This window comes from Syngnathus floridae, chromosome 19 (assembly GCF_059516105.1).
Source record: "Syngnathus floridae isolate MCC-2025c chromosome 19, RoL_Sflo_1.0, whole genome shotgun sequence".
NCBI lineage: Eukaryota > Metazoa > Chordata > Actinopteri > Syngnathiformes > Syngnathidae > Syngnathus > Syngnathus floridae.
In genome coordinates, this window is record NC_142431.1 from 1,962,592 (window position 1) to 1,986,903 (window position 24,312).

Here is a 24,312-nt window from a genome sequence, read left to right on the forward strand (position 1 = left end):
AACTCATTTACAAAACCACGCCCACTAAGAGAAAGTTAGTCGATGTTACAGTGCTCTCTAGTGTAGAAAAAGGGTATTGCATCAACTATCCGATCACATGAGTGCTGTCACCTGACTTGCCCCTTATACCAGCGCTAGCTGACAGCTAACCAGAGGGCTAGCTGCATAGTCATGTCGTTTTAGTCCTTCTACAACCTATTTGGAATCAAGTAGCACGTCAAAATGGCTTCAATATTGGACGAGTACGAGGACTCGCAAAACAGCAGGCAAAGCGCCCAGCAGCACGGCCGCCTGGGGAGCGCCAATATCGGGATAACACACTCGGGTAAGCCGAGGCAGCAACCGGGAGTGATCTTTAGATTCTCGGATAATGCTGTTTAATAAGTCCAATGTTTGCACTTTAGGTTTCGTCAATGTGCGACTCGAGGAGGAAAAACCCATTTTCAACAAGCAGAGGATTGATTTTACGCCGCCCGAGAGGATAAATCATCTCATAGTTTGCAATAATCAGTTATGCATGAGTCTGGGGAAAGACACCCTGCTGAGGTAAGTAACAATCAGAAATGCTCACTAGTAAATACCTTTTGATTGGATTAGTTAGGACAAGCAGTCGTAGATGTTTATTGGGGCCTTTCAAGAGTTGTTAGGTGATAAAGAGGCTGATAGGAATGTTTGTACGTTTCTTTGTGTTCTTTGCAGGATTGATTTGGCCAAACCTGATCACCCCAATCAGATTGAGCTTGGAAGGAAAGATGACAGCAAAGTGCATAAACTCTTCCTGGATCCGACGGGTAAGATTAACAAGTGGTGGAGGAAAATAAAGGTGGACTATTTTTGCATAGTATTGGTATTACACTCAGATGGAGAAAAATAATTTTTCCTTTTTCAGGCTCCCACTTGCTGATCAGTTTGAGCACCAGCGAGTGTTTGTATCTGAACAGGAACACACAAAAGGTGCGCAGTCTGTCTCGCTGGCGGGGCCACCTAGTGGAGAGTGTGGGTTGGAACAAGCTGCTTGGCAACGAGACCAACACGGGGCCCATCTTGGTCGGCACGGGCCAAGGCGTCATCTTCGAGGCTGAGATCTCTGCCACCGAGGGGAGCCTCTTTAACACCAACCCGGACCAGTACTTCAGACAAGTGTGTCTTCATGGATGTCATTAAGAAATGATCCACTGTGGAGCTTCACTGTATATCGTTCCAGGTCCACTCCCTGGAGGAAGACGGGAGGCCGGCGCCCGTGTGCTGCCTGGAGGTGGAGCGTGGCCTGGAGAACAAATACTTCATCATCGCCACCACCCGCAAGCGCCTCTTCCAGTTTGTGGGCAAGGTGGCTGAGGGTACGGAGCAGCAGGGCTTCAGCTCCATCTTCACCCAGAACCAGGACCTCCTCCCCAGCTTTCAGGAGTTCCCGGCCAACATGGGCTACAGCGAGATCACTTTCTATACGTCCAAGCTGCGTACCTCCCCCAAGGCCTTCGCCTGGATGATGGGGAACGGGGTGCTCTACGGGCAGCTGGACTACGTCAGACCGGACTCGCTGCTGAGTGACGTGCAGGTAATTGTTGGGTGTGTTTCTCACAAGATTATGGGGAATTTTGATCTGCTCTGATGTTGCGTTCATCAGGTTTGGGAGTACACCACCGACATCGATCTGTCTTTCAACAAGCCCATCTCCATCGTGCTGACCCAGTTCCACTTCCTGCTGCTGCTGCACGATCGAGTCAAGGCGATCTGCACGCTGAACGGTCAGGTGGTTCACGAGGACGTGTTCCCGGACAAGTTTGGCCCCCTCAAGAGGATGATTAAGGACCCGTCAGGGGGTTTGGTGTGGATCTACACGGAGCACGCCGTGTTCCGCTACCACATCCAGCGGGAGTCCCGTGACGTGTGGCAGATGTACATGAGCATGAACAAGTTCGACCTGGCCAAGGAGTACTGCCGCGAGCGACCCGAATGCATGGACATGGTCTTGGCCAAGGAGGCCGAGCACTGCTTCCAGAACAAACGCTACCTGGAGAGCGCCAAGTGCTACGCCATGACGCAGAACTACTTTGAGGAGATCGCGCTCAAGTTCATCGAGGCCAAGCAGGAGGAAGCCCTGAAGGAGTTCCTGCTGAAGAAGCTGGGCAATCTGAAGCCGAGCGAGAGGACGCAGATCACCTTGCTCGTCACCTGGCTGTCTGAACTCTATTTGAACCGGCTGGGCCAGTTAGAAGATGACGGCAAGGCCAGCGTCCTCTTCTGGGAGACCCGCGACGAGTTCCGCCAGTTCCTGAACACCTCCAAGCACCGCGAGTGCCTGTTCAACAACCGCTGCACCATCTATGACCTGCTGGCCAGCCACGGCAACGTGGACGACATGGTGTACTTCTCGGTGGTCATGCAGGACTACGAGAGGGTGGTGTCGCACTACTGCCAGCACGACGACTACTACGCCGCTCTGGACGTGCTGGCCAAGCACTGCGACGAGAAGCTCTTCTACAAGTTCTCCCCCGTGCTCATGCAGCACATCCCCGAAAAGGTGGTGGACGCCTGGATCCAAATGGGCAAGCGGCTGGACCCCAAGAAGCTCATCCCGGCGTTGATGAACTACAGCCACAAGGGAAGCAGCCAGCAGATCAACGAGACGGTGCGCTACATGGAGTTCTGCGTGCACGAGCTGCACGTGACAGAGGAGGCCATCCATAACTACCTGCTGTCACTCTACGCCAAGTACAAGCCCGACTCGCTGCTGCGCTACCTGGAGGAGGCGGGCACATACGCCTCGGAGATCCACTACGACCTGAAGTACGCGCTCAGGCTGTGCGCCGAACACGGCTACCTCCGCGCCTGCGTTCTGGTCTACAGAATTATGGAGCTGTACGAGGAAGCCGTGGATCTCGCCTTGCAAGTAAGTTCAATCAGTGCGCCTCAACCAAGGAGCCTTGATAACACGTTGTCCGCAGGTGGACGTGGATTTGGCCAAGAGTTGCGCGGACCTGCCTGAGGATGACGAGGAGCTACGAAAGAAGCTCTGGCTGAAGATCGCCCGCCATGTGGTGCAGGAGGAGAAGGACGTGAAGAAGGCCATGAACTGCTTGTCCAGCTGCGACCTGCTCAAAATCGAGGACATTCTGCCTTTCTTTCCTGACTTTGTCACCATCGACCATTTTAAGGTTAGTCACGCGGCTTCCGTCGTGACTTTTTCTATAGCTCTCGGTTTGTTTGTGGCTTTCAGGAGGCCATCTGCAACTCCCTGGAGGAGTACAACAAGCACATCGAGGAGCTGAAGCAGGAAATGGAGGAGGCCACTGAGAGCGCCAAACGCATCCGAGAAGACATCCAGGAAATGCGGAATAAATACGGCGTGGTGGACTCCCAGGATAAGTGCTCAGCCTGCGACTTTCCGCTTCTCAACAGGCCTTTTTATTTATTTCTGTGTGGACACATGTTCCACTCCGACTGCCTCCTGCAGGTATGCTGCACAACATAGGATGGATAGTATTTAAATGGATGATACATGTTGACCTTTGCACCCTGTAGGAAGTGATGCCTCATTTGTCTGCCTACAAGCTGAGCCGCCTGGAGGAGCTGCAAAAGAAGCTCTCGGCCTCCACGCAGGCGTCCAGGTCGCGACACCGGCCCGTGCCGAACGAGGAAGGCGACGCGCCAAGCCTCGGAAAGGGCGCCGCCAGTCGCGAGCAGATGAAATCCGACTTGGATGACATGGTCGCGTCTGAATGCGTGTACTGTGGAGAGCTGATGATCAGATCTGTGGACAAGCCCTTCATCGATCCAAAGAAGTTTGAGGAGGATAAATCCAGCTGGCTGTGAATGAGGTGGACTTGAGTTGGATGGAGCAGATTGGGACATTTTTCCATTTGCCTGTTAGCGCCTCATTTGTGACAACTGCTGAGCAATGTTAGCTTTTTGTTTAGACACATTCACAGTTTCAAATTTGGGATTAAATAACTATCATCCAGTGTTCATTGGCATGTTATGTATGTCAGACTTTTCTTTTTTCCAGACAGCCTGCACTCAATATTTTTACTGCTTTGTTTGTGTCTTAATACCATGGAAAATAAAACCTTAATTTAATGCTTTTTCATGTTGAAGCTGCTCTGACCTGTTCTTAGTTTTTATAACCTGTTATTTTTATTTTATTAATAAACGAGCTCGAAAAAAGGTAAATAGAAACATTACGTTGTGTGTTGTGTGTGTAAAATAAATTAGAAACAAACTGAATAAAAGGTACATTTAATAAAATATGACATATTAAAATATTGAGATAAAAAAGACGAAATACAAAAACCCTGTTTCACAGCAGTTATTGTTAAATAACGCGTACTGTTTCACTTTTATCATCAAAGTGTTTAATAATTACGTAACGGTTTCCTTTCGACTCGGCCATACCAAATACGGAGTTCCCTCGTGATGACGTAAGACGTAGCTCGGCAACTTTCGCAACGGGCAGACACTACTAGTCGATACCAGAAAGTCACTGATGTGCATGTTCTAACTTTGATTAAGCACCTCGACGCATCATTAAATCCTCCCATTTATTCTTGATAACTTATTTGTATGTATCTTGTGATTTAAATGTGGGTGACCTGCTGTCTAACCCACTGAAAAGCGAGAGGCTGTCGCTCGGTGCTCGATTCACCAGCCTGCTCCTTGCTTGTGCCTCCATGGCGTCGTGTCTCTGTGCTCTCTCAGTAACAGAAAGTGGCCGCCTCTCCGCCGCCGCTGCAGACTCAAAGCTCAGACTCGCTCGGCGCCTTTAACCGCCATTTTGGAGTCAGGGAATCGAGAGTCGGCAGCAGCGGCGAGAGACACGCGCAAGGGGCCACACGGGGTGTCGAGGTGAGAGACACCGTTACGGCAAAGGAGCAATGGTGGGGGGAAGATGGCCGGGAGGGAGAAAAGAATTAAAATCACGGGGAGCACACACACGACCACGCATTGAGCTTCCCCCAGCAAGGACACTCGGGACGCGGGCAGGCCGGTTAGGGCCTTGCCGTCTCGCCCGACCAGCCGGCTCGGCAATTAAAGTCATTAAAGCAGTATCTTAATATATAGTTAACGCAAAAGAGGTGGTGGCCTTAAAGTGACAGGGCGATTGTGTTCACTTTATATAAATGTTACGTGAAGACTCAAAACTCCCGTTAGCATCCCCAAAGCTAATGCTAATACTGAGCTACATGATCAAGCATAGCGGGCCAAAGTCCACTCCACCCGGACTATAATACAGGATTCACCCCATGTAAGGCCATCTGAAAGCAGCGCCCCCAACTTAAGTTAAAGTGATGCGATAGGACCAAATGTTAGCATTTGAGCTTCGTTAGCTTTTCGCTACATCCTAAGCTAGCCGTTAAGCACAGTTCAACGTTCAAGGTTAGCCATCCAGCTTTAGCTTAGGCTAACTAGACAAGCTAACCACAACTGCATGACAGTTGACAAGTGCATGACTTTCAGCATACATTTCACTATATTTTAATGCAATTTATGACATATATTCTCAATTTACATGTCTGGGAAGAAGTTAAATGTGATAGTTCTCAAATGAGGGTTTTGGATTCGAATCTGAGTCCCCCCTTGAGTGATAGGTGCATCTTCTCCCTGTGTCTGTGTGGATTTTCCCCTCCCACATACACATGCAAGTTGGTGAAGTGGTGTAGTTTGTCTCCATGTGCTTTACAATTGGCTGGTGACCAGTCCAGGGTGTAGCCTGCCTCTTCCTCAAAGCCAGCTGGGAGAGGCTTCAGATCTCCTGTGACTGTGATGAAGACAAGAGCTATAGCAAATGAACAGATGGATTCTTCTTCATCCATATTTTCCCAATATGGTATTTTTTTATTTTTAGTAGGTGTACAGCTATTATTTTAATAACATGTAAATACTAAAACAAATGGTGGACACAGTACCAATGAGATGTTCATAAACTGTGAAGTTGATTGAGCATTTTTTGGGTAATTCCATTTACACACTTAATGATCATACAATATTTTTGTTCAAGGCTTCTGTGTATCCAAAGTCCTTCAACTAACCGAGGATAATGACTTCAGTTACAGAGGTAGGACCGAAACTCTGGTCCTTTAAGTAGCGCATTATATTTGAAAGAATCTTTGTGTTGCAGTAAAAATCCCTGCCCAGCCGGGCGGGTGGGGGTATCCGGACTGCATGGCGTCGGGGCAGGGCGGGCGGCCCGAGCCGGCTGGCACGGCGGCGGCGGCGTGTTCTTCGGCTCTGGCGAAACCGCTCTACCTGCAACGCTTGGAGCGCTCCCTCAGGCTAGAAAGCTTTCTGCATCAAACGGCCGCCATCTTTAACAGAGATGTCACCAGGTACTGTCTTTAACCCTTTATTGTCGTCCTTCCACATTGTCGAGCGTATTTCTGCTTGTGCGACTTTTCCAGCGATGACAGCGACGACAGCGACGGCGCTCTGGGTTCCGGCCTCTCCATCGAACCCTTGACGGTGAAGAGGGAGCCCTGTGACCAAGAGGACGCCTTTGTGGAAGGCAAGCCCCTCAACGGGGTTCTTCTGCAAGGTAAAGCACTCCCACATTCCCCTCCTGCATCCGATCATAATATTAAATATGAATTTGCATTTTTCTAGACCAAAAGACCGACCAAGCAAACCTGTACAATTTCTCAAAAATGAAGAAGAATCGGAAATGGTTAAAGGTGAGGAATGTTTTGTAACTATTACATCTGAATGCGCTCTTCCTAAATCATTCCTCCTCATTTCTCAGAGCCTGTTGCTGAGCGACAACACCACGGACTCGGACACGGACTCGGACGACTCGGACTTCAGTATGTCGCGTGACGAGTTGCACGATATGCTGAGGTTGCACCGCTACACCAGGCAGCACCAGAACAAGTTCCACACGGACCGTGAGGTAAACCACATAGTTGATATGAAACATACTGATTAATGGGAAGATTTGGAATTCCCGATTGTCGAGTCCTCATTTTTTTGAATGGATTCTCTGCAGCTTCAACACTATCAGTACTACAGCACAGGGCTCCTTTCCAGTCAAGACCTCTTCTATGAGCAACAGCGCCATCTTGTGGGTCCAAAGAAGAAGAAAATCAAAGAGGAGAAAAAATTCAAGGGTAACAACAAATATTACTGTGATCATAGCGTAAAGGAAAAATTCAACATTGCCTGTTTGACTCCACAGCCAAGTTGAAGAAAGTGAAGAAGAAGAAGAAGCGCGGCGAGGGCGACTTTTCAGACGAGAGCGTCCATTATGGGCCTCCCAAGACCTTCGCTAAGTTCTCGCAGGACGCACCAGCGCCAATACTGAAGAAGAAGCACCTGAGCTTGGAGCAGCTGAACGCACGCCGACGTAAGGTGTGGCTCACCATTGCCAAGAAGGAGATCCCTAAGGTTAGTAAGGCTCATCTTTGACCATCAACCAAGAGATGATGAAAAAGTCCATCATATACTATGTCACTTTTAAAAGCTCATTTTAAAAGTTTCTTGCTTTGCAGTCTTTCAAGCAGAAGACCTCCGCCAAGAACCTGGTCTTGACCAATGCTAAAAAGGTAACCTTGTAAATAACTCCGGTGTAAGTCCCTCCAAAAAAATGAATGCTCCTTTTTTTTCCCCCAATTTTCCACAGTTGGCCCACCAGTGCATGCGAGAGGTACGACGAGCCGCCATCCAGGCACAGAAGAACTGCAAGGAGACGCTACCTCGCGCCCGCCGCCTCACCAAGGAGATGATGCTCTACTGGAAAAAGTACGACAAGGTGGAGAAGGAGCACAGGAAGCGGGCGGAGAAGGAGGCGCTGGAGCAGCGGAAACTGGACGAGGAGATGAAGGAGGTAGGTGGAGGGGAAGCGGCTCCACGCATGATACACCTCAATGTTCTCACACACCATCTGTTTGTTCCCAGGCCAAGCGTCAGCAGCGCAAGCTCAACTTCCTCATCACGCAAACGGAGCTCTACGCCCACTTCATGAGCGGCAAAGCTTCGGCCGACTCGCCGAGCGGCGACGACGCCCAGGAGGAGATTCTGAAGAAGCTGGACGACACCAGCGCGCGGCGGCAGATTGACATCGGCGGAGGCGTCATGGTCAACGTGGGGCCGGAGGACTACGGTACGTCTCTCGTTTGCGACGTATCCGTCGGTGTGCTAAGTGTGCTAACGTGCTTTCAGACAGTGAATACTACAAGTCTCAAGCTCTGAGGAACGCGCAGGAGGCCTACCACATCCATCAACAGAGAGTGAGCTCACAGTTTTCGATTTTAAAACACACACCAGGCTCACAAAATCGCTCAACAGACGCGGATGTTCGACGAGGACTCCCACGACAGCCGCTGCGCGTCCTCCTCGACGGCCGCCTCCGGCTTCGGCGAGAGCTACAGCCTGTCCAACCCGTCCATCCAGGCCGGCGAGGACATCCCGCAGCCCACCATCTTCAACGGAAAGCTGAAGGGCTACCAGCTCAAAGGCATGAACTGGCTCGCCAACCTCTACGAGCAAGTAAGTTGTTGTTAAAAAAAAAAAAAAAAAAAAGGGCTGCTTTAAAATGTCGGGATTCTTCACAGGGTATCAACGGGATCCTCGCCGATGAGATGGGTCTCGGCAAGACCGTTCAAAGCATCGCCCTGTTGGCTCATCTCGCAGAGGTAGGTGCTCCTCAACTTCGGCGCTAATCACCAAAGTGACACAAATGTCTCGTTTCAGAGGGACAACATCTGGGGCCCGTTCCTCATCATCTCCCCGGCGTCCACGCTCAACAACTGGCATCAGGAGTTCTCACGCTTTGTGCCCAAGTTCAAGGTGGGAATCTTAGAAAGACGTTCGCCGGTGCCACGCACACACGCAGACTCGTATTTTCCCCTCAGACAATAAATCATCTCCGGTCTATTCTACTAATGAGCTGTGAAAAGAGCGTATTACACAATTTGAAGATAAGCTTCCTCGAGACCGAGCGCAAACAATTGAATGGCGGCCGGTGTTGATCGATGTAATGATGCAGAAATGCTTTTCACATGGCGTTTGTCGGCGCCCGAAGAATCGACGCAGTGAATCATGCTAAATGCTTCCCCTGAGAGCGTCGCGTTAGCTTTGTTTTGTTTCCCACTCAAATTGATCCACATCCCTTTAAAAATATACAACCTTCAATAGGATGGAGATCAAGGCTCTGGGTGCAACAATCTCATAATTAAATCATATTTTTTATTGTCCCTCAGGTGTTGCCATACTGGGGAAACCCTCACGATCGCAAAGTCATTCGGAAATTCTGGAGCCAGGTAAGCAAAAGATGAAGATGTTATTTTTTTCTTCTGGTGTCTAATTCAAGATCTGCCGCCATGTTGTTATGTGTGTGTGTGTTTAGAAAACCCTGTACACGCAGAACGCACCGTTCCACGTTGTGATCACCAGCTACCAGCTAGTGGTCCAGGATGTCAAGTACTTCCAAAGAGTCAAGTGGCAGTACATGGTTCTGGATGAGGCCCAGGCACTGAAAAGCAGTACGAGGTAAGTGTCGCGTGCAAAAATAAAAAAACAAACACAACTTACTCCTTTTGGTGTTTTTTTTTTTAGCGTGCGGTGGAAGATCCTCCTGCAGTTCCAGTGTCGAAACAGGCTGCTCCTCACGGGGACGCCCATCCAGAACACAATGGCCGAGCTGTGGGCCCTCCTGCATTTCATCATGCCCACCTTATTCGATTCCCACGATGAATTCAACGAGTGGTTCTCCAAGGACATCGAGAGCCACGCCGAGAACAAGTCGGCCATCGATGAGAGTGAGTCATGTTTTTTTTTTTTTTTTGGTCACACCCTGACCCGGATTTTGACCTCTCGTGTGCTTCCTTCACAGACCAACTTTCGCGCCTGCACATGATCCTCAAGCCTTTCATGCTGCGAAGGATCAAGAAGGATGTGGAAAACGAGCTCTCAGACAAGGTAGAACTTTCTTATCCCACCAGCTAAATGTCATCAGGCTATATTCCGTCCCTCACTGGCAGATCCGTCAAGTTTGGAGGCTCACGGGTCACCCCCCCGTTCTGTGGGAGCCAAAGGGTCACCACTCCCTCACATTTATCTTTCCTTCCTTCTCACGAGATGTCGGCTTTCTTAGCACTAACGACCTGGCTCTAACACCAACGTCGGTTTCTCGTCCATCTTTCCTAGATTGAGATCCTGACCTACTGCCAGCTGACGTCGAGGCAGAGGTTGCTCTACCAGGCCCTGAGGAACAAGATCTCCATCGAGGACCTGCTCCAGTCCTCCATGGGCACGTCCCAGCAGTCCCACAGCACCACGTCGTCCCTCATGAATCTGGTCATGCAGTTCAGGAAGGTACAGTGGCAAAAGAACGTGACAAAGCGAATTTGCCTGTGAGTTACAATTAACGTCCGCTTGCAGGTGTGCAATCATCCTGACTTGTTTGAACGCCAGGAGACACGCTCTCCTTTCCACATGTCCCTCCCGCCCTACGTTCTGTCCAAGTTCCTCTATCGTCACGGCCTCCTCCACGTTCACCGCCAGGCCACCGACAAGTAAAATCGACACGCGCCGTCCGGCGTCGTGCTAATCTCATCCTCATAAAAACACATCTCCGTGTTCCTATCAGGTCACTGCGAGTGCTGCTGTCTCCCTTTTCCCCAAATCATATCCAACAGTCGCTCTTTCACAGGAAAGGTGAGTTGTCTCCAACTTTCCCCAAATGAAGGCAATTGTAACATTTGCTTTTGTTCATCAGGTAACGACGAAGGAAACTGTTTTTCCTTCCTGCGCTTCATCGACGTGTCGCCGGCCGAAATGTCCAACCTCATGCTGCAAGGCACCTTGGTCAGGTAGGGGAGATAGAAAAGCAAGCATCTCTAAAAAAAAAAAAAAAAAATCATACTAAAAAAAAGTCCTTCCTGGCTTCCACAGGTGGTTAGCCCTTTTTCTGTCCCTGAAGGCAGCGTACCGACTCTATTGTCAGCAGCTGTTCATCCTCCAGGAAGAAGGCGCAGGGGGGATGCCACGGTCCAGGACTCTGTCTCACAAAGACCTCCTCTTGTGGATACACAGACCCTCATCCTTCCCCAACACACAAAATAGCCCTGTGCTAAGGGTAAGTATGAGCAAGGACGACTACCAATTCAGTACTCAGAATCACCAGTAGATGGCACTATATCCACATTATTGCTTTCCACCACCTTATATCCATTGACTGAGCAAATGCTGGTGATTTGTCCACATGCTGAATTAAGATGGTTTCACAAAAGTACATGCTGTTGAAAGCCATAATGAAGTTTTTTTTTTGCTTCAGAACCTGGTCTTCACCGCCCTCAGGCCAGGTATGGTAGGACACGCCGACGTGACCGTCCACTGTCGACGTTCTGCCACCTCCCGAGTGTGGCCGTGCCAGCCCGCGCTCCCGCCCAAGTTCCTCCTCGCAGCCACACCTAGGGTGTGTATATTTTTGTGTGCGTGTGTGTCTGTGTGTAGCACCTAACGCTTCGTTTTGGTCATCCAGGTCACGGCGGTTCCAATGGAGCGCTACTGCGCCGATCGAAGCGCCGAGCACGAGTGGCGGGTGACGCGCGTCGGCGGCGGCGCTGTCTTCAAAGAATGCTTCCTCTACGGCACGCCCGACCTCGCCTCCGATTGGCGGCGGAGGGCGGGCTCCTTCTTCCCGCAACAACCCGGCGGCGTGATGTCCGTCTTCCCTCAGCACGGCTGGTCCTACATTCGGATACCGGGTAAGTTAATCGACGTGCGGAACCTCGAGCATCCTTGGACACTTGATTAGGTACACACTCCAAATGCGTACGTGTTGCGGCACGGTAATAACGAGTGGAGCTTCCCGGCTTTATTTCCGACATGCACTGAACTCTACCACAGTGCGAGGGGCCCGTGGGAAATGCCACAAAAGGTCAGGAGAACGGGGCCTGTCAGCATCCTCGGGCGCGTACGTGTGCTCCAGCCCAGAATCTGGCTCGGCGGAGTCGCGGGTCACAAGTGGAGGCTGATGGATGTGCGGCGGGAGAGAGGCCGCCGCACTTGTACACACAATACTTCCTTTCTCACTGACCTGCTCACAATGATAGTCAAACTTGTCATACTTTGCGTAGAAAGTTCTGGCAGGGACGTTGAACCCACGTGCTCTTTTTCTCCGGCTTAATTAGCTCTTGAAGACGTGATGAATCGAAGCCAGGTTAGAGGGCGAAAAAGGTGGCCTCAAAACCAAGATGGCCGACGACCTGTTCCGCGTTTAATGGTGGAGATTTTGTGGCCGAATTCAAAACGAATGTATGTATTAATCAGATGAGGTTAAAAATGTAAACAAAAAATTTGCTTGCTTTGCTGGTCAGATATTTTCTTGCGCTAGAGTGAGAAAGCAAAAACAAGAATTTGCGTGTCTGTGTGAGAACCGTCTGAGTGCTCCTGTGAAGTTAGCAGGAGGTGGACAAAGCCAGGAAGTCGACGTACTCCTCATTGTTCAAGTGCTTCGTTAGGTAACGCTATTAGATACTCTGTTTGTGTGAGCGAGCGAGTGCATTTGCCCGTGTGTGTGCGTATGTGTGTGTACTTGGTCGCCAGGTCTGCGAGGTGTCCTTAAAACTCTTGCACGAGTTGTGACGGTGTTTGGTGGAGCGTGAGCCAATCTCAGGCCTTTTCTTTCTGTGCGTCCCCGTCTGCCGCTTCTTTCTCAGCCTCGGGAGGAAGGAAGTGACCCAACGGCGCGGCACCCGTCCTCCGCCGAACACATTGTTACCACATCAAGGCTCACGATATGTACAGTAGCCCGGCCGAACTTTCCCAGCCCCCCCCCACACCTTTCAGAACAAATGGCAGGGCATGAATGACTGTTTGTTTTGACCGGCGTGGCGTGAGTACGACGGTATCAATGGTGGAATCTAATCAGGAGGCTTATTAAGGAACGAGGGGGAAAAAAAACAAGGCCTGTTGTGGCATATTGTTTTTATTTTTTAATATTTTTCCAAGTTCGTTTCTTATTAGGGGAAAACAGATGTTTTGCTCTCACGTCTCAGGATTTATTTCCGGAACATTCCAGCGCGACACCAAAATAACCTTCCGCTGCGTCTTCAACGGTAATTAGAAGAACGTCCGCCACAAAATCAGCGGCTTCTCACGACACCCGTAGACGGATCGTGCCCGAGGCTGTGACGTCGAGGAAAATTGTATTCGGAATCGGGTCCATGGGAGAGAGATGCCGTCGTTGCCCACGTCGGGGGCTCTGGGAAGTGCAGACCGGCTTTCCGGTCCCTTCAAAGGAATGCCGCAATGGCAGGAAGCGCTCTGATTGAGGAGGCATAAAACAACATGGCCGCTTTAGTTACATCTGCCTGGCACTCTTGACCCTTCGGTGGAATCAAGCCCAAAAAAGTCCAGCTCAGCAAATTACAGGCCAAAAACAAAAAGTCAGTGATTAGTATATAAAGTGAAACTGAAGGGGGCGACATTGCCCACATAATTAACAAGGGCCAGTTCTTTTAGTGGAGGAACCGCAGTAATTGACATTAATGACATAGTTGGCCCTGTGGCGAAGGTCTTCATCAGGCTACTGCGTGTTTGCGGCCAAGCAGTGGCGTCACGTTCTTCTCCGGTTTCTGCGTTTTTGGAGGGAAATCGTTTTGGCATCACAGATGAGAAGGGCGCTATTTGAATTTGCACTTTGAAATCAATAAAATTCATAATCTTTTGACCCCACCCAGTCAATAAATTCCCAATATTGGGCATCCAAAACCTGCTAGCATCTGCTCCTAAAGCTCCTGCGCTTCCATGGCAGCTAGGAAATTAAGTTTCCCCATCGCTGGTGGCCAGGCTAATATTTCCATCATCAGCAGTGGCGAACAAGTGTCGGCCATTGACATATTGATCGGGCCGTATAATGTATCATGATACAGTGAGGGCTTGACGCCGGGTTCGATCGTGCTTTCGACCCCCATCTGTCTCCATTTCTCACATAACCGACCATCCATCATCTTTCATCCAGAAGATCGGCCGCCTCCCCCATTCCAACGGGGTGGGGGGGATGTCGGGTGGGTTCTACAGGACACGACGAGAAGACCCGGCATGGCGTATTAATGAAATTAGCCCTGTTAGTTGGTTTGGGAGTATCGGGCGCCAGGCACCGGGGCTGGGCCGGGGTTAATTAGCTGGCAGCAGGCCTCTAATTGGGTCAGGACCGTGTCAGGCCTCTGGCTCTGGCCCTACAGGGATTGGATTACATCGTCATGGGACAGGCAGCCAGGGTGGAGGGGCTTTTTGGTGACGGAGGATGGTGAAGAAGCTGTAGGACCTAGAGGAGAGGGATGGCCCGGCCTAATCTCCCAACAGGATGCACGGTCGGGAGGGGCTGCCTGGGCCGACACCCCTCTTTTAGGCTGGATTGTGTATTGGGGGCGGGGGGTGCTGGTTTTGCAAAAGCAAGGCAGGTGGTGAAGCTTGATATGCGTATCCATGGCAACAGCAGAGTGGTGTGACACCAAATGGGATTTGCTTGGGGTGTGGTCGTCACCATGCTGTCATCTGCGGTGCGCTACTTGTCTTTTATGTGATGTCTAAATTATCATAAAAAAAAAATCCCTTGCCACTTTAATCGGTACGCCTTATGATGTTTCGTTCCTGCGGAATTTGTAATCCACACTAATGCAATAGTAAAGTCGGAATTCGGTAAATACATCCGAGTTCCAAATATGTTTCTTTGTGATCACATTGCGGAAAGATTATCGTGATTTATTCATCCTCTTGTTTTCTGGCTTCTTGTAGCACTCCATTTGGGATTTCTTTGTTTTCATCCAAGATTTACTTTGAGATGTTTTGTTCAGACGGGTCACATACCACATCATCCCATGTCAGCGGCAGAGTCTGCGAGGCTTAAACGTAATCCGCTAAGCAGCAACAGATTGCCGAGCAGTACTGCTGGCGCAAAATCGCTGCTTTTATAACCAGTCAGTTGGCAAGGAACCTCTTGTCAGCCTAAAGAAATCGGACCAGTTCTTTCCAACGACTGTATGTGCGTAGATAATAAAAATCGTTTCTGACATTGAAGCGCACCAGTGAGGTAAAAACAACATGGCGTCCACATTGTGTGACCTTTTAAACGCAACCTTAGCGGTCGAGAACCAGCTCATCCCCGTTTCCCGCCATCACCCAGAACTCAGGGTTGTGACCCAGAGGTGAGCCCCCTAACTCCCCCGGGTATTTGCCTTGTTCATCGCTTCTATTAGTTCCTCTTTAACACCTCCGCAGGCCCTGACCTTGCTTGGACCAGCGCACTAAAGGGTCGCAGGTCGCGGTTCAGCCCGAGTGCACATTAGCATAGAATGCTGCCAGAAAAGGGGAGGAAAAAAAAAAAAAATGGTTGAGGGTTCCGTTGGGCTCTGCCACCTGTGATACATTGTGAGGCCGGGGTCTGACCACCGTTGTCCAGATGATGGTGGACTCTTTCCACACCCGTATGGTTTTTGTTGTTTTGCAGATGATGGATATAAATCATCTCTTTTTCTTCCACTTGTATTTTTCCCCTATTAACTGATCAGGCTGCTTTAAGAGGATTGAACCTCATGGAGTTGATCTGATCTGCCCTGGTGAAAGGGGCCTTTATCTTCTAGGAGATGGCTTATTGAGGACTTGCTAGGATTTTTTTTTTGAGAGCGTCCACTCACATGCATGTATCCAACAGCTCCTGTGGTTTTTTTTTAGTTCTGGCTTATGACGACAAAAAAGACAATGAACTCGTTTGCACGCCAGCGTAAGAACGAAAGAAAGGGTTTTTGTCTTCTGGTCGTCACTTGATCATTTTTAAGCCGCATCATCACCATCTCCTTTTCCCCACAGATAAGGAAAGTCTAATCACGGAAAGTGGCAAGCTTCACACCCTGGACATCCTGCTGAGTCGACTAAAGGCCCAGGGACACCGAGTCCTCATCTATTCCCAGATGACCCGCATGATCGACCTGCTCGAGGTAGAAACGCACACACACTTATAAATCCTTTTTTCAATTTCATCCAAAAACTCAAACAGATCTATTTAGCATTCATAGATGCTAAATGCTGTCGTTAAAAATCATGTGTTATTCATTGGAAGAAAAATGTCCCTTAAAATTGCCAGTCAGCTGCATCTGAGCCTGTTTTTTTTTTTAATGGGTTTGCCTCCGCTTGCAGACCCCCCCCCCCCCCCCCCCATCCGCCGCCCACTAATCAGCCTGCCGGTCCCTCGTTACCGCACTCATTAGGTGACTAATTAACAGGTCCGGGTTAACGAGCGGGGTCTCATCTGGAGGGGACGTGGAAGAAGCCAGATGGGTGAAGGAAGAGGGGGTGGGGTGTCAAGAGCCTCCAAGACAAAAAGGGAGAGGAATGAGATGCAATAGAATAATTGACCATGTTATACACCATGCTCGTCACTCAAATTTGTTCCACCCCCCCCTTCAAAAACAACAGCAAATTTCACGTCTTAATTCGATGGATTGATAAATTAAGAATCTATTGTAAAACATAATTTTTTGTCACACCAAACAAATGGATAGGCAATCTCAGCTCCTCCGTCTCAGCTTCTCAATACGGCACTAATACTAGTCATTCTTTGCCTCCACTGTCGGATACTGAAAGCATTTGAAGGCACTTCTCCCATAAAATATCTCTTTGTAGATTGTTTAGGAGGCCGAGGGCCATCTTCCAGTGTGTCTGGAAAACCGCAAGAAAAAAAATAGCATCATGAAAATGCTCATAAAGTGCTGCTGGCTGGTGACCTCATACAGTAATGGATGGCGGTGACAGCATCCCCTCCATTAATGAGTTAAATAGCCCCCGGCCCCCTGCCCCACCCTCCAAATGACGCATTGGAGTGACCCCGACTTCGGGGGGCCCGTCGCAGATGGAGTTGATGAGCGAATGAGCGCCCGATGCTAATCTCTGTCATTAGCATCATTGTTTTCGTCGCCGGTCGGCTGTTCACTCCCGTTGACGCCGTGTCGCCGGCGTGATGGATCATGGAGACCCGGGTGGCCCGGAGAAGAAAAACACTGCTGCCAGACTATTTCTCACGGGTGCTTGAAATCCTCGCTAACGTTTGGATAGCAGCGCTGCGATGGAACGTTAAATCTGAATTGTTCTACTCACAAAAAAATGGATAATTTTGAGTAGGTATGAGGTGAGTCAGAAAAGTTCCAGGACTCCAAGTGAATATATTGTGAAATAATGCTCAATTATTAGGGGTGGGGCTACTACAGGCTTCACAAATGAAGACGCAAATCCAAAGGCGACGTTCTGGCGAGCGCTAACGTAGCTTTCATTCAGAACAGATGGACCAGTTGGGATGGCAGCTCAACAGACGAGAGCTGGCCTCATCTTAACATTAGTTTAGGGAGGGAGGGAGGGGGGGGTGTTATGTCGTGTAAAATAATGGCCATCATCAGTAATGATTCCAGAGGGCGGCGACTTTTGATGCCATCCGCTCCGTCATGTTTCACAGCGTGGAGGTCAGAGGTTCCAGGGGGACTTTGGGTAGCGCTTAAAAGGAAAGATCAACATGTCACCTCATCACTGCTGTTTGCGCTGACCCCCGTGCTCTTTAGGGGGGCCCCTCCGCAACAGCTTGGCAGACTTCTGTGCCGATTGAATGGCGACTCGAATCGGGATCAAGGTATCCTTTATGGAAACCATCAAACAGGAATTCCTAAAGATTAGATAAGACAGTTTGGATTAGTTTGGAGTCAAAAAAGGGATGTTGTTTCACTCCAGTCCTGTAGGGGGCAGTGAAACAATTTTATTTAAAACAATATTTTAATTTTTATTTCAGGAGTACATGGTTTACCGCAAGCACACCTACATGCGCCTGGATGGCTCCTCGAAGATCTCCGAGCGTAGAGATATGGTGGCGGACTTCCAGAGTCGGTGGGTTGACGCTATTTATAGAGAAGTCCCTCTCTAGTTAAATCCCAAAACCCTCTCAGTGTGTATCAGTTCAGTAAAGTGTTTTCTTCTCCATCTCACATTCTCCACATAGGACGGACATCTTTGTGTTCCTACTCAGCACCAGAGCGGGCGGGCTCGGCATCAACTTGACCGCTGCCGACACTGTAAGTCACGATTACACTTGTCAGTCAGTCAGCTGTTGCTGCAACCGTCTTCCTCCTCCTCGCTTTCCTCCAGGTCATCTTCTACGACAGTGACTGGAACCCCACCGTGGACCAGCAGGCCATGGACCGGGCCCACCGACTGGGTCAGACCAAGCAGGTGACAGTCTATCGACTCATCTGCCAGGGGAGCATCGAGGAACGCATCCTGCAGCGGGCTAAAGAGAAGAGCGAGGTCTGGAACCGAGGAGATGTCAATCACACGCTGGTTAAGTGCTTCAATTAATTATTTTTTTTTTTCTTCTGTGGATAGATTCAAAGGGTGGTGATATCCGGCGGTAACTTCAAACCCGACACGCTCAAACCCAAGGAGGTGGTCAGCCTTCTGCTGGATGATGACGAGCTCGAGAAGAAATGTATTATTTTTTTATCCTTAATAATAATAAACACATGCAAGGAACTATTTTTTTTTTTAATTCACATTTTTGTGAGTAGTGCGTCAGAGACAGGAGGAGAAGCGACAGCAAGAGGAGAGCAGCAAGGTGAAGGAGCGCAAGAGGAAGAGGGAGAAGTATGCTGAGAAGGTAAGACGCAATGTTGCCCTTGATGATCAACCAGTGATTTTTCTTCATGGCCAAGTGACATGTGAGGTCAGGGAGTCATTATCCCGCCTCCGGGGAATCATATCCGATGTCCACGCAATCTGGCCAGCGGTCTCCAGTACCAGAGCAATCAAAACGTTGTGGCGATTGGACCCATTTTTTTCTCTTCTTGTTTGACAGAAGAAGACGGAGGAGTCTGAAATCAAGAGGAGGAAAGAGGCCAACCTGGTCATCGTGCACGCGCCCTCGGCCGACAACTCCAACTTGTCGGCGGACGGCGACGACTCCTTCATCAGCGTGGAAATGGACTCGGCCATGCCCAGCCCCTTTAGCGAGGTGAGGCCCGAGAGAAGTTGCAAAGTCATGATTCGTATCCCACAAACTCACCTTATGTGTTTTTATTCGGCATTTTGTGCTTTAAAACTTTTCACTTCCTTCTCTCATCCTCTTTGCAACCCCTCTATGGGTCAATGACTCCCTTTTGTTGTACCGGGCCCCGCCCCCTTCACCCTACGTACGTATCCTGACCCCCAGCCTCCGTGCGTGTCTCTGTGTGCACCTTTGGGCCAGCAGATCTCGCTTAGCAGCGAACTCCAGCCCGGCTCGCTGCCGCCGGAGGCCGAGGGGGACGAGAGCAGCAACGACATGCTGGTCATCGTGGACGAACCGCTGTCTTCGGCGCCGCAGTCGCGGGCCACCAACTCCCCCGTCTCCCTGTCCGGTTCCGTCTCGGACAACATGAACGGTACGGAGCTCCGATGTGTCTCACCTCGTCGTCATGGTAACCAAAGCCAAAGCATAACGTGGGCTGACCTTCCGCTGACCCTCTTGTGCTCTCAACATTCGGAAAGAGAATTTGTAGGCTAGTGACAGAGAGAAGCCACTGGAATATTCAACACACAATAGCAGCTGACAATGAGAAAAATATGGAAAATGCGGCTTTTTTTTTGGTTCCTTAGTCCCGAAATAAACGGAGGTTCTACTGAATAGCAGACAATAAATATGAAACATTATGAAAATACAAAATATGCACCCAGCCATATAAAAGAATATTCATGATTCCACAGGTATTTCGACCTCAGACAACTTCAGTCCCGGCAGAGGGAGGTCGGGCCGGAGTCGAGGACGACCGAAAGGATCCGGGGGCGGGCCCAAGTCTGGGGGCAAAGGGCGCGCGCGCAAGTCGACGGCGGGCAGCGCGGCGGCGATGGCGGGAGCGATGGCTGGAGCGGCGGCTGCGTCTGCGGCAGCGTACGCCGCGTACGGCTACAGCGTTTCCAAAGGTGGCTTTGATGAGATGCACTTGAGGAATGTTTAGAACAAACAATCATAAGTCTAACCTCTTCCAGCGGGCCAAGCCGTGTCCAACCCCCTGCAACCTTCCGTGGCTCGTTCTGGACCCGGCCCCGCCTTCAACTCGGCCAGAGGCTCGTCTCCGCAAGCCAAGGCCGCAGGCGCAGGGGCTGTTTTGGGCCCGGGCAAGCAGCTGCTTCACGGCCACCATCAACTTGTCAGGAAAAGCAAAGGACCCCAATGATGCACTCATCAAAGTGTGCTCCCATTAGATAACACAACAGACCTGGTCTCACTGTGATCCTCAAAAGCTGTCCCCCCCTCCCCACCCGTGCCTAAACCAATTAACAGTATTGACTCCATGACACGGTCATAATTCAAACACCTATTTTTAATGCGGTCAAGGACCAGTATCCAACATTCTTCTCCAGAACTCCAAGGGCTGTCCAATAAACTGAGCCACGCCATTCTTGTACAACAGTAACCCCCTTTTTTTTTTTTATCCATTGGGTTATTCAACAATTATCATTTGTGGACCAACCAACATTTCACAACTGCCCCCCCCCCAAATGTCTGCAGCTTTTCTACTTCAAAAAGTTCCTTTTCTTTTTTTTTGTGTGGCAGGTCTTCACTCAAGCCAGCAGGATTTCTATCTATTTTTCTGCCAAATGTGTCATGTAGAAATATTTCGAAATGAGGGTCAAACGAGAATTGCTGCTAATAGAAATTTGTTTCAAGACAAAAGAATTTGTGATGTAGGAATTAAGTTATTTCAGTTTAGAGTAGCCAATTAGCCATAACTGTGAATATGATATTCACTTGTAAATCTTGTGTATATTGTATTGAAGTCACTCTATATCTTATCTATTTTTGTCAGGGGGCAGCTCCTGCGTTTGAGGCACATGGCTCATTTTTTTGGTGTTGCGTGAGTGCCTGTCCTAGGCTTGCGTGGAAATTGTGACTACAAGTATATGATCCCCTGTATCATATGTGTACATAATAACAAGGGCGACGTCGTCTCTGGCTTTACCCCTCCACACGTTTGCCTGTCTATTTTTATAGGTCGCGTGTATAATAAAAACAAATGCATCTGTCATTTTACTAACAGTAAAAATCGCGTGGAAATAAAGAATGTGTGATAAAAACCGTTATGTTCATCTGGAGCTAAGAACTACTATACTATTAATGTCATTGGAATCATGTAAATATTTGAAATGTATTTTATTTGTTTATTTAAAAATCACAGGGTTTTAATTGATAAATTAGATTTTAATGTTTGCGGTTTTATAAGAATACTACACAATAAAAATACTGCTACTGTAACAAAACTAACTAAAAAAAATGTAATGTATAAAATACGGGAAAACGATATCCGGTTTTAAGATGACGTCACGCAATCAATTGGGTCTTGTTTTACACCTGTTTCCGGTTCACACTAGACTCCTAATGACCCATTTCCGGTAAGAAGTACCGCTCATGTAATTGACACAAAAATTCGTTCGTTTTACTTTATTTCTTTATTTTATTACTTTGTGTGTTTCAAATAAATAATATAGTTGACCCACAATGCGTTTAGAGACAGTTTGAAGGGATTTTAGTGACTTTGGCGGCGGTTATGCGGTGAAAGGTAACCGTCGAATTCTCATGACACTGATGTCTCATTATTTCAGACATAGAATATCTTTATTTGGAAAATAAACTACTAGAAAACCGCAACGAGGACCTCCATGGAGCCTGCTAACTACAAACAGATGGTAAGTTAAAAAGAAAAAGCAACACACAGAGTTTCAATTTAGTCAAACATTAATTTGGAAAAAACTATGCCGCAAGGCACAAGCAACAGTTGTAGCAAGTTTTTGTGTATTAATTGAGACGCTATGCGAGTGTACAACCCGTCAACAAATCTTAAATTATACCTTTGTTTAAATCTGTATTTAAGTCAGTAAAGGCTTTAATTTCTCTGATTTTAGCAACAAATGTCATTTTGACAACACCGGAAAAACCTAGCATTGTGTATCCTGACGTCACACACATCTCTGGACACACAGCCAGTTGCCAGCTGAGATATTACATTATTTTTATTGTTTGAATTAAGTTAATAGATGTAAAGAATGGGTAATGTTTGGCATCTAACTGCATCAATACAGATGGGATGAATTAAGTTTCATTTCTCCATTTACTGGCAGGTGGGAGGATCGAAGTGTCATTTCTGTGATTCACTGGCACCAATTTGGAATCGAGACAAAAAAAGATTTGTCAAGAATAAGAGCGGTTGTCAAGCGTGTCCTGAAAATATTAAAGGTAAGTTTGAATCCTTATATTCTCAACATAATTTGTTGCCAAAGTATGTGGGGAAATATATTAAGTGGGTTTGATAAATTGCAAAAATTTCAACACTTAATTATATTGTAATTACTGCATTTGAGAAGCTGATTTATGTGTGTAATTATGCAACATCATGAGTGTGTATATTTAAAAAAGAAACAAAAGTAGCTTTTTTCAAGATTTTATTTCCACAATGATCAATGGCACCATTTGTTGAAATGCCTGAACATGACCAGTAATGCATAAACCAAACTGTATTTTTAAAAAAAACATAAGGTTTAGTGTTACAGTGCAATGATGCTTATTGATGAAACAGACTAGTAGACAGGTCTTAGTTGTGTATGCATGAGCTATTGGATTTCCAACATGTAGGAGACCATGGCCAGCGCCGCAGCCTCCACTGCAAACAGGTGCTGGTCATCCACTTTCGGGCAGCTGGTCCGCATGAAGGCGGCCAGCCGTAGGAGGTACTCCAGGTTGTGACCCGTGCGACCCTCGCACATTGCGATCCGGGCGCCGATCTCCTCGGGGGCGGCGGGCCCCAGGTACAGGGGGTTGTCGGCGGTGGCGATGTACAGCAGAGCCGGTACAGATGGGCCACCCTCCTCCGGATGGAAGGTCACAATCTCGCTGACGTAGCCACCGCGGACTCCCTCGCGTACGTTCAGGTACTCAAGGGCCTCCTCCACTTGGGTGCCGCTCACCTCGAAGGCCACACCCCATGTGCTCGCCTAGATAAATAAGATAATGTGGTCAAATACAGACAGTAGACTTTATGGAAAAAGGTGCAAAGTTATTTTATTAATATAAAACCTTAGGCTTCCATTTGAAAGCGGAAGTAGGGCTACTTACGTCATCATCTGGAATCAGCGTCACCACTCTTGCGGGCTGTCAAGAAAAAAGAGAGGCAGCCATAAGACAACGCCCTTGGGCTAGAATAAGTCAAGAAAACACACAAAATATTAAAATCCTTACCAACTCGTCGTTGCCGCGGTGGAAGTTATCTCCGTGCCAGAACCGTCTCTTGTAGCCTCGAATGTAGCCCACTTTGCTCCGCTTGTACTTGAAGTCAGGCTTCCACACCAGCGAGCCGTAGCCGAAGATCCACAGGCTGCTGCCGCTGCAGCTCTTGGCTGCCAGGATGTCTTGAGGCTTCATGTTGCTTGTTTCACACGACTTTTACAAAAAAAGACGACGTATGGATGGAATCGCTCGGGGCCTGGCGCTCAACTAGCTGGTGACTAACGTTAGCTTCCTCCGGTCCAGCAGCAGCGGTACCGGTTGGCTCGATGGTATACCGCGAGGGGTATTGGAGCCCAACTGCTTGGCAGTTGCGAGGACGCTGGTGCGCAAGGGGCTTTTCCGATGCATTGCCATTGCAGTTACAGTTGCCGCATAGTGCCTTTTAAAAAGCCATGTTGGCAGTAGCCGCTCGGGGCCTAACGACGCGTCGAAAAACAAAAACGACAGGTTTCGGCCAGCTGCTCAGCCGGCTGAATAGAGATTAAAGACACGACTGATGATAAGATCGTCGATGTTGCGATGAGTGGTTATTAAAAATCTTTGCTTCAGCTTCTCGTCGATGCTGTCTATTCTGCGTCGTTTTCTCTCCACGTACTTGCTCCGTCCCCGCATATTTGTACGCTTCAACAAAAGTAGGCGGATGTAGGGTGCCTTTCCAACCAATAGAAATGACGATATTCATAGCTAGTTTTGAAATGTACCCAATCAGATTCTTCAGCGCCTATTTACGGCGATGCGTCGACTCGTATCGAGATCTTATTGGCTGAAATGGTTCGTAAAGGTGACGCCTTTCGGCTCGGCCTAACTGTCAAATGAGCTGTCATTCAACCTAACTCGAAATGTGATTGGCTGACTGACCTTGTCGTTTTGGATCTATTTCCGGACTGTGCGGCTGATGCAACCTTTTCCCAGCGTTTCCAGCACTGCCTTGCAAGCAACATACCAAGACATTGCATCAGATTTGCAGTTGAAAGGACTGTGATTTTTGTTGATTATGCATCGACATTTTTGTGCATTTGAGATTT

At 48.7% G+C, this 24,312-nt stretch overlaps 4 protein-coding genes across 11 annotated transcripts in view; 3 read left to right on the forward strand and 1 right to left on the reverse strand.

Moving 5' to 3' along the window:
• The first annotated feature begins 74 nt into the window (after positions 1–74).
• Positions 75–4,083, forward strand: vps18 (VPS18 core subunit of CORVET and HOPS complexes). The gene is made up of 9 exons (XM_088361664.1): positions 75–325; positions 405–546; positions 700–791; positions 890–1,140; positions 1,205–1,558; positions 1,628–2,893; positions 2,949–3,158; positions 3,221–3,457; positions 3,526–4,083. Exons 1-9 carry the CDS (start codon positions 223–225, stop codon positions 3,814–3,816), a joined length of 2,946 nt encoding a protein of 981 aa, XP_088217790.1. The 5' UTR covers positions 75–222; the 3' UTR covers positions 3,817–4,083.
• Positions 4,084–4,684: 601 nt separating this feature from the next.
• On the forward strand, positions 4,685–21,084 carry ino80 (INO80 complex ATPase subunit). 5 transcript variants are annotated; one of them, XM_088362081.1, is made up of 36 exons: positions 4,685–4,845; positions 5,999–6,055; positions 6,119–6,326; positions 6,399–6,532; positions 6,601–6,668; positions 6,737–6,883; positions 6,980–7,100; positions 7,169–7,377; positions 7,482–7,535; positions 7,613–7,816; positions 7,888–8,092; positions 8,152–8,219; positions 8,278–8,478; positions 8,544–8,624; positions 8,683–8,778; positions 9,192–9,251; positions 9,338–9,480; positions 9,547–9,749; positions 9,824–9,909; positions 10,138–10,305; positions 10,372–10,505; positions 10,580–10,647; positions 10,709–10,802; positions 10,885–11,068; positions 11,267–11,407; positions 11,474–11,699; positions 15,805–15,932; positions 17,768–17,862; positions 17,975–18,047; positions 18,121–18,279; positions 18,358–18,460; positions 18,540–18,628; positions 18,827–18,982; positions 19,181–19,391; positions 19,714–19,929; positions 19,996–21,084. In XM_088362081.1, the coding sequence occupies exons 3-36, from the start codon at positions 6,163–6,165 to the stop codon at positions 20,181–20,183; spliced, it is 4,677 nt and encodes a 1,558-aa protein (XP_088218207.1). In that variant the 5' UTR covers positions 4,685–4,845; positions 5,999–6,055; positions 6,119–6,162; the 3' UTR covers positions 20,184–21,084. The 5 variants fall into 5 exon arrangements, with proteins under 5 accessions (XP_088218207.1, XP_088218204.1, XP_088218202.1 ...); XM_088362078.1 differs by lacking the exon at positions 4,685–4,845 and adding an exon at positions 4,902–5,827 and having other exon boundaries at positions 18,830–18,982; XM_088362076.1 differs by lacking the exon at positions 4,685–4,845 and adding an exon at positions 4,903–5,827.
• A 345-nt stretch (positions 21,085–21,429) lies between these two features.
• otofa (otoferlin a) overlaps positions 21,430–24,312 on the forward strand; it is a 127,755-nt gene continuing 124,872 nt past the window's right edge. For all 4 annotated transcript variants that reach the window (XM_088362072.1, XM_088362075.1, XM_088362073.1 and 1 more), the window contains exons 1-2: positions 21,430–21,693; positions 22,126–22,240. The gene's annotated coding sequence lies outside the window, so the exon portion shown is untranslated. The remainder of the gene's footprint in view (positions 21,694–22,125; positions 22,241–24,312) is intronic.
• On the reverse strand, positions 22,430–23,897 carry chac1 (ChaC, cation transport regulator homolog 1 (E. coli)). The gene is made up of 3 exons (XM_088362111.1): positions 23,240–23,897; positions 23,117–23,152; positions 22,430–22,995 (listed from the first exon to the last, which is right to left on the reverse strand). The coding sequence occupies exons 1-3, from the start codon at positions 23,420–23,422 to the stop codon at positions 22,615–22,617; spliced, it is 600 nt and encodes a 199-aa protein (XP_088218237.1). The 5' UTR covers positions 23,423–23,897; the 3' UTR covers positions 22,430–22,614.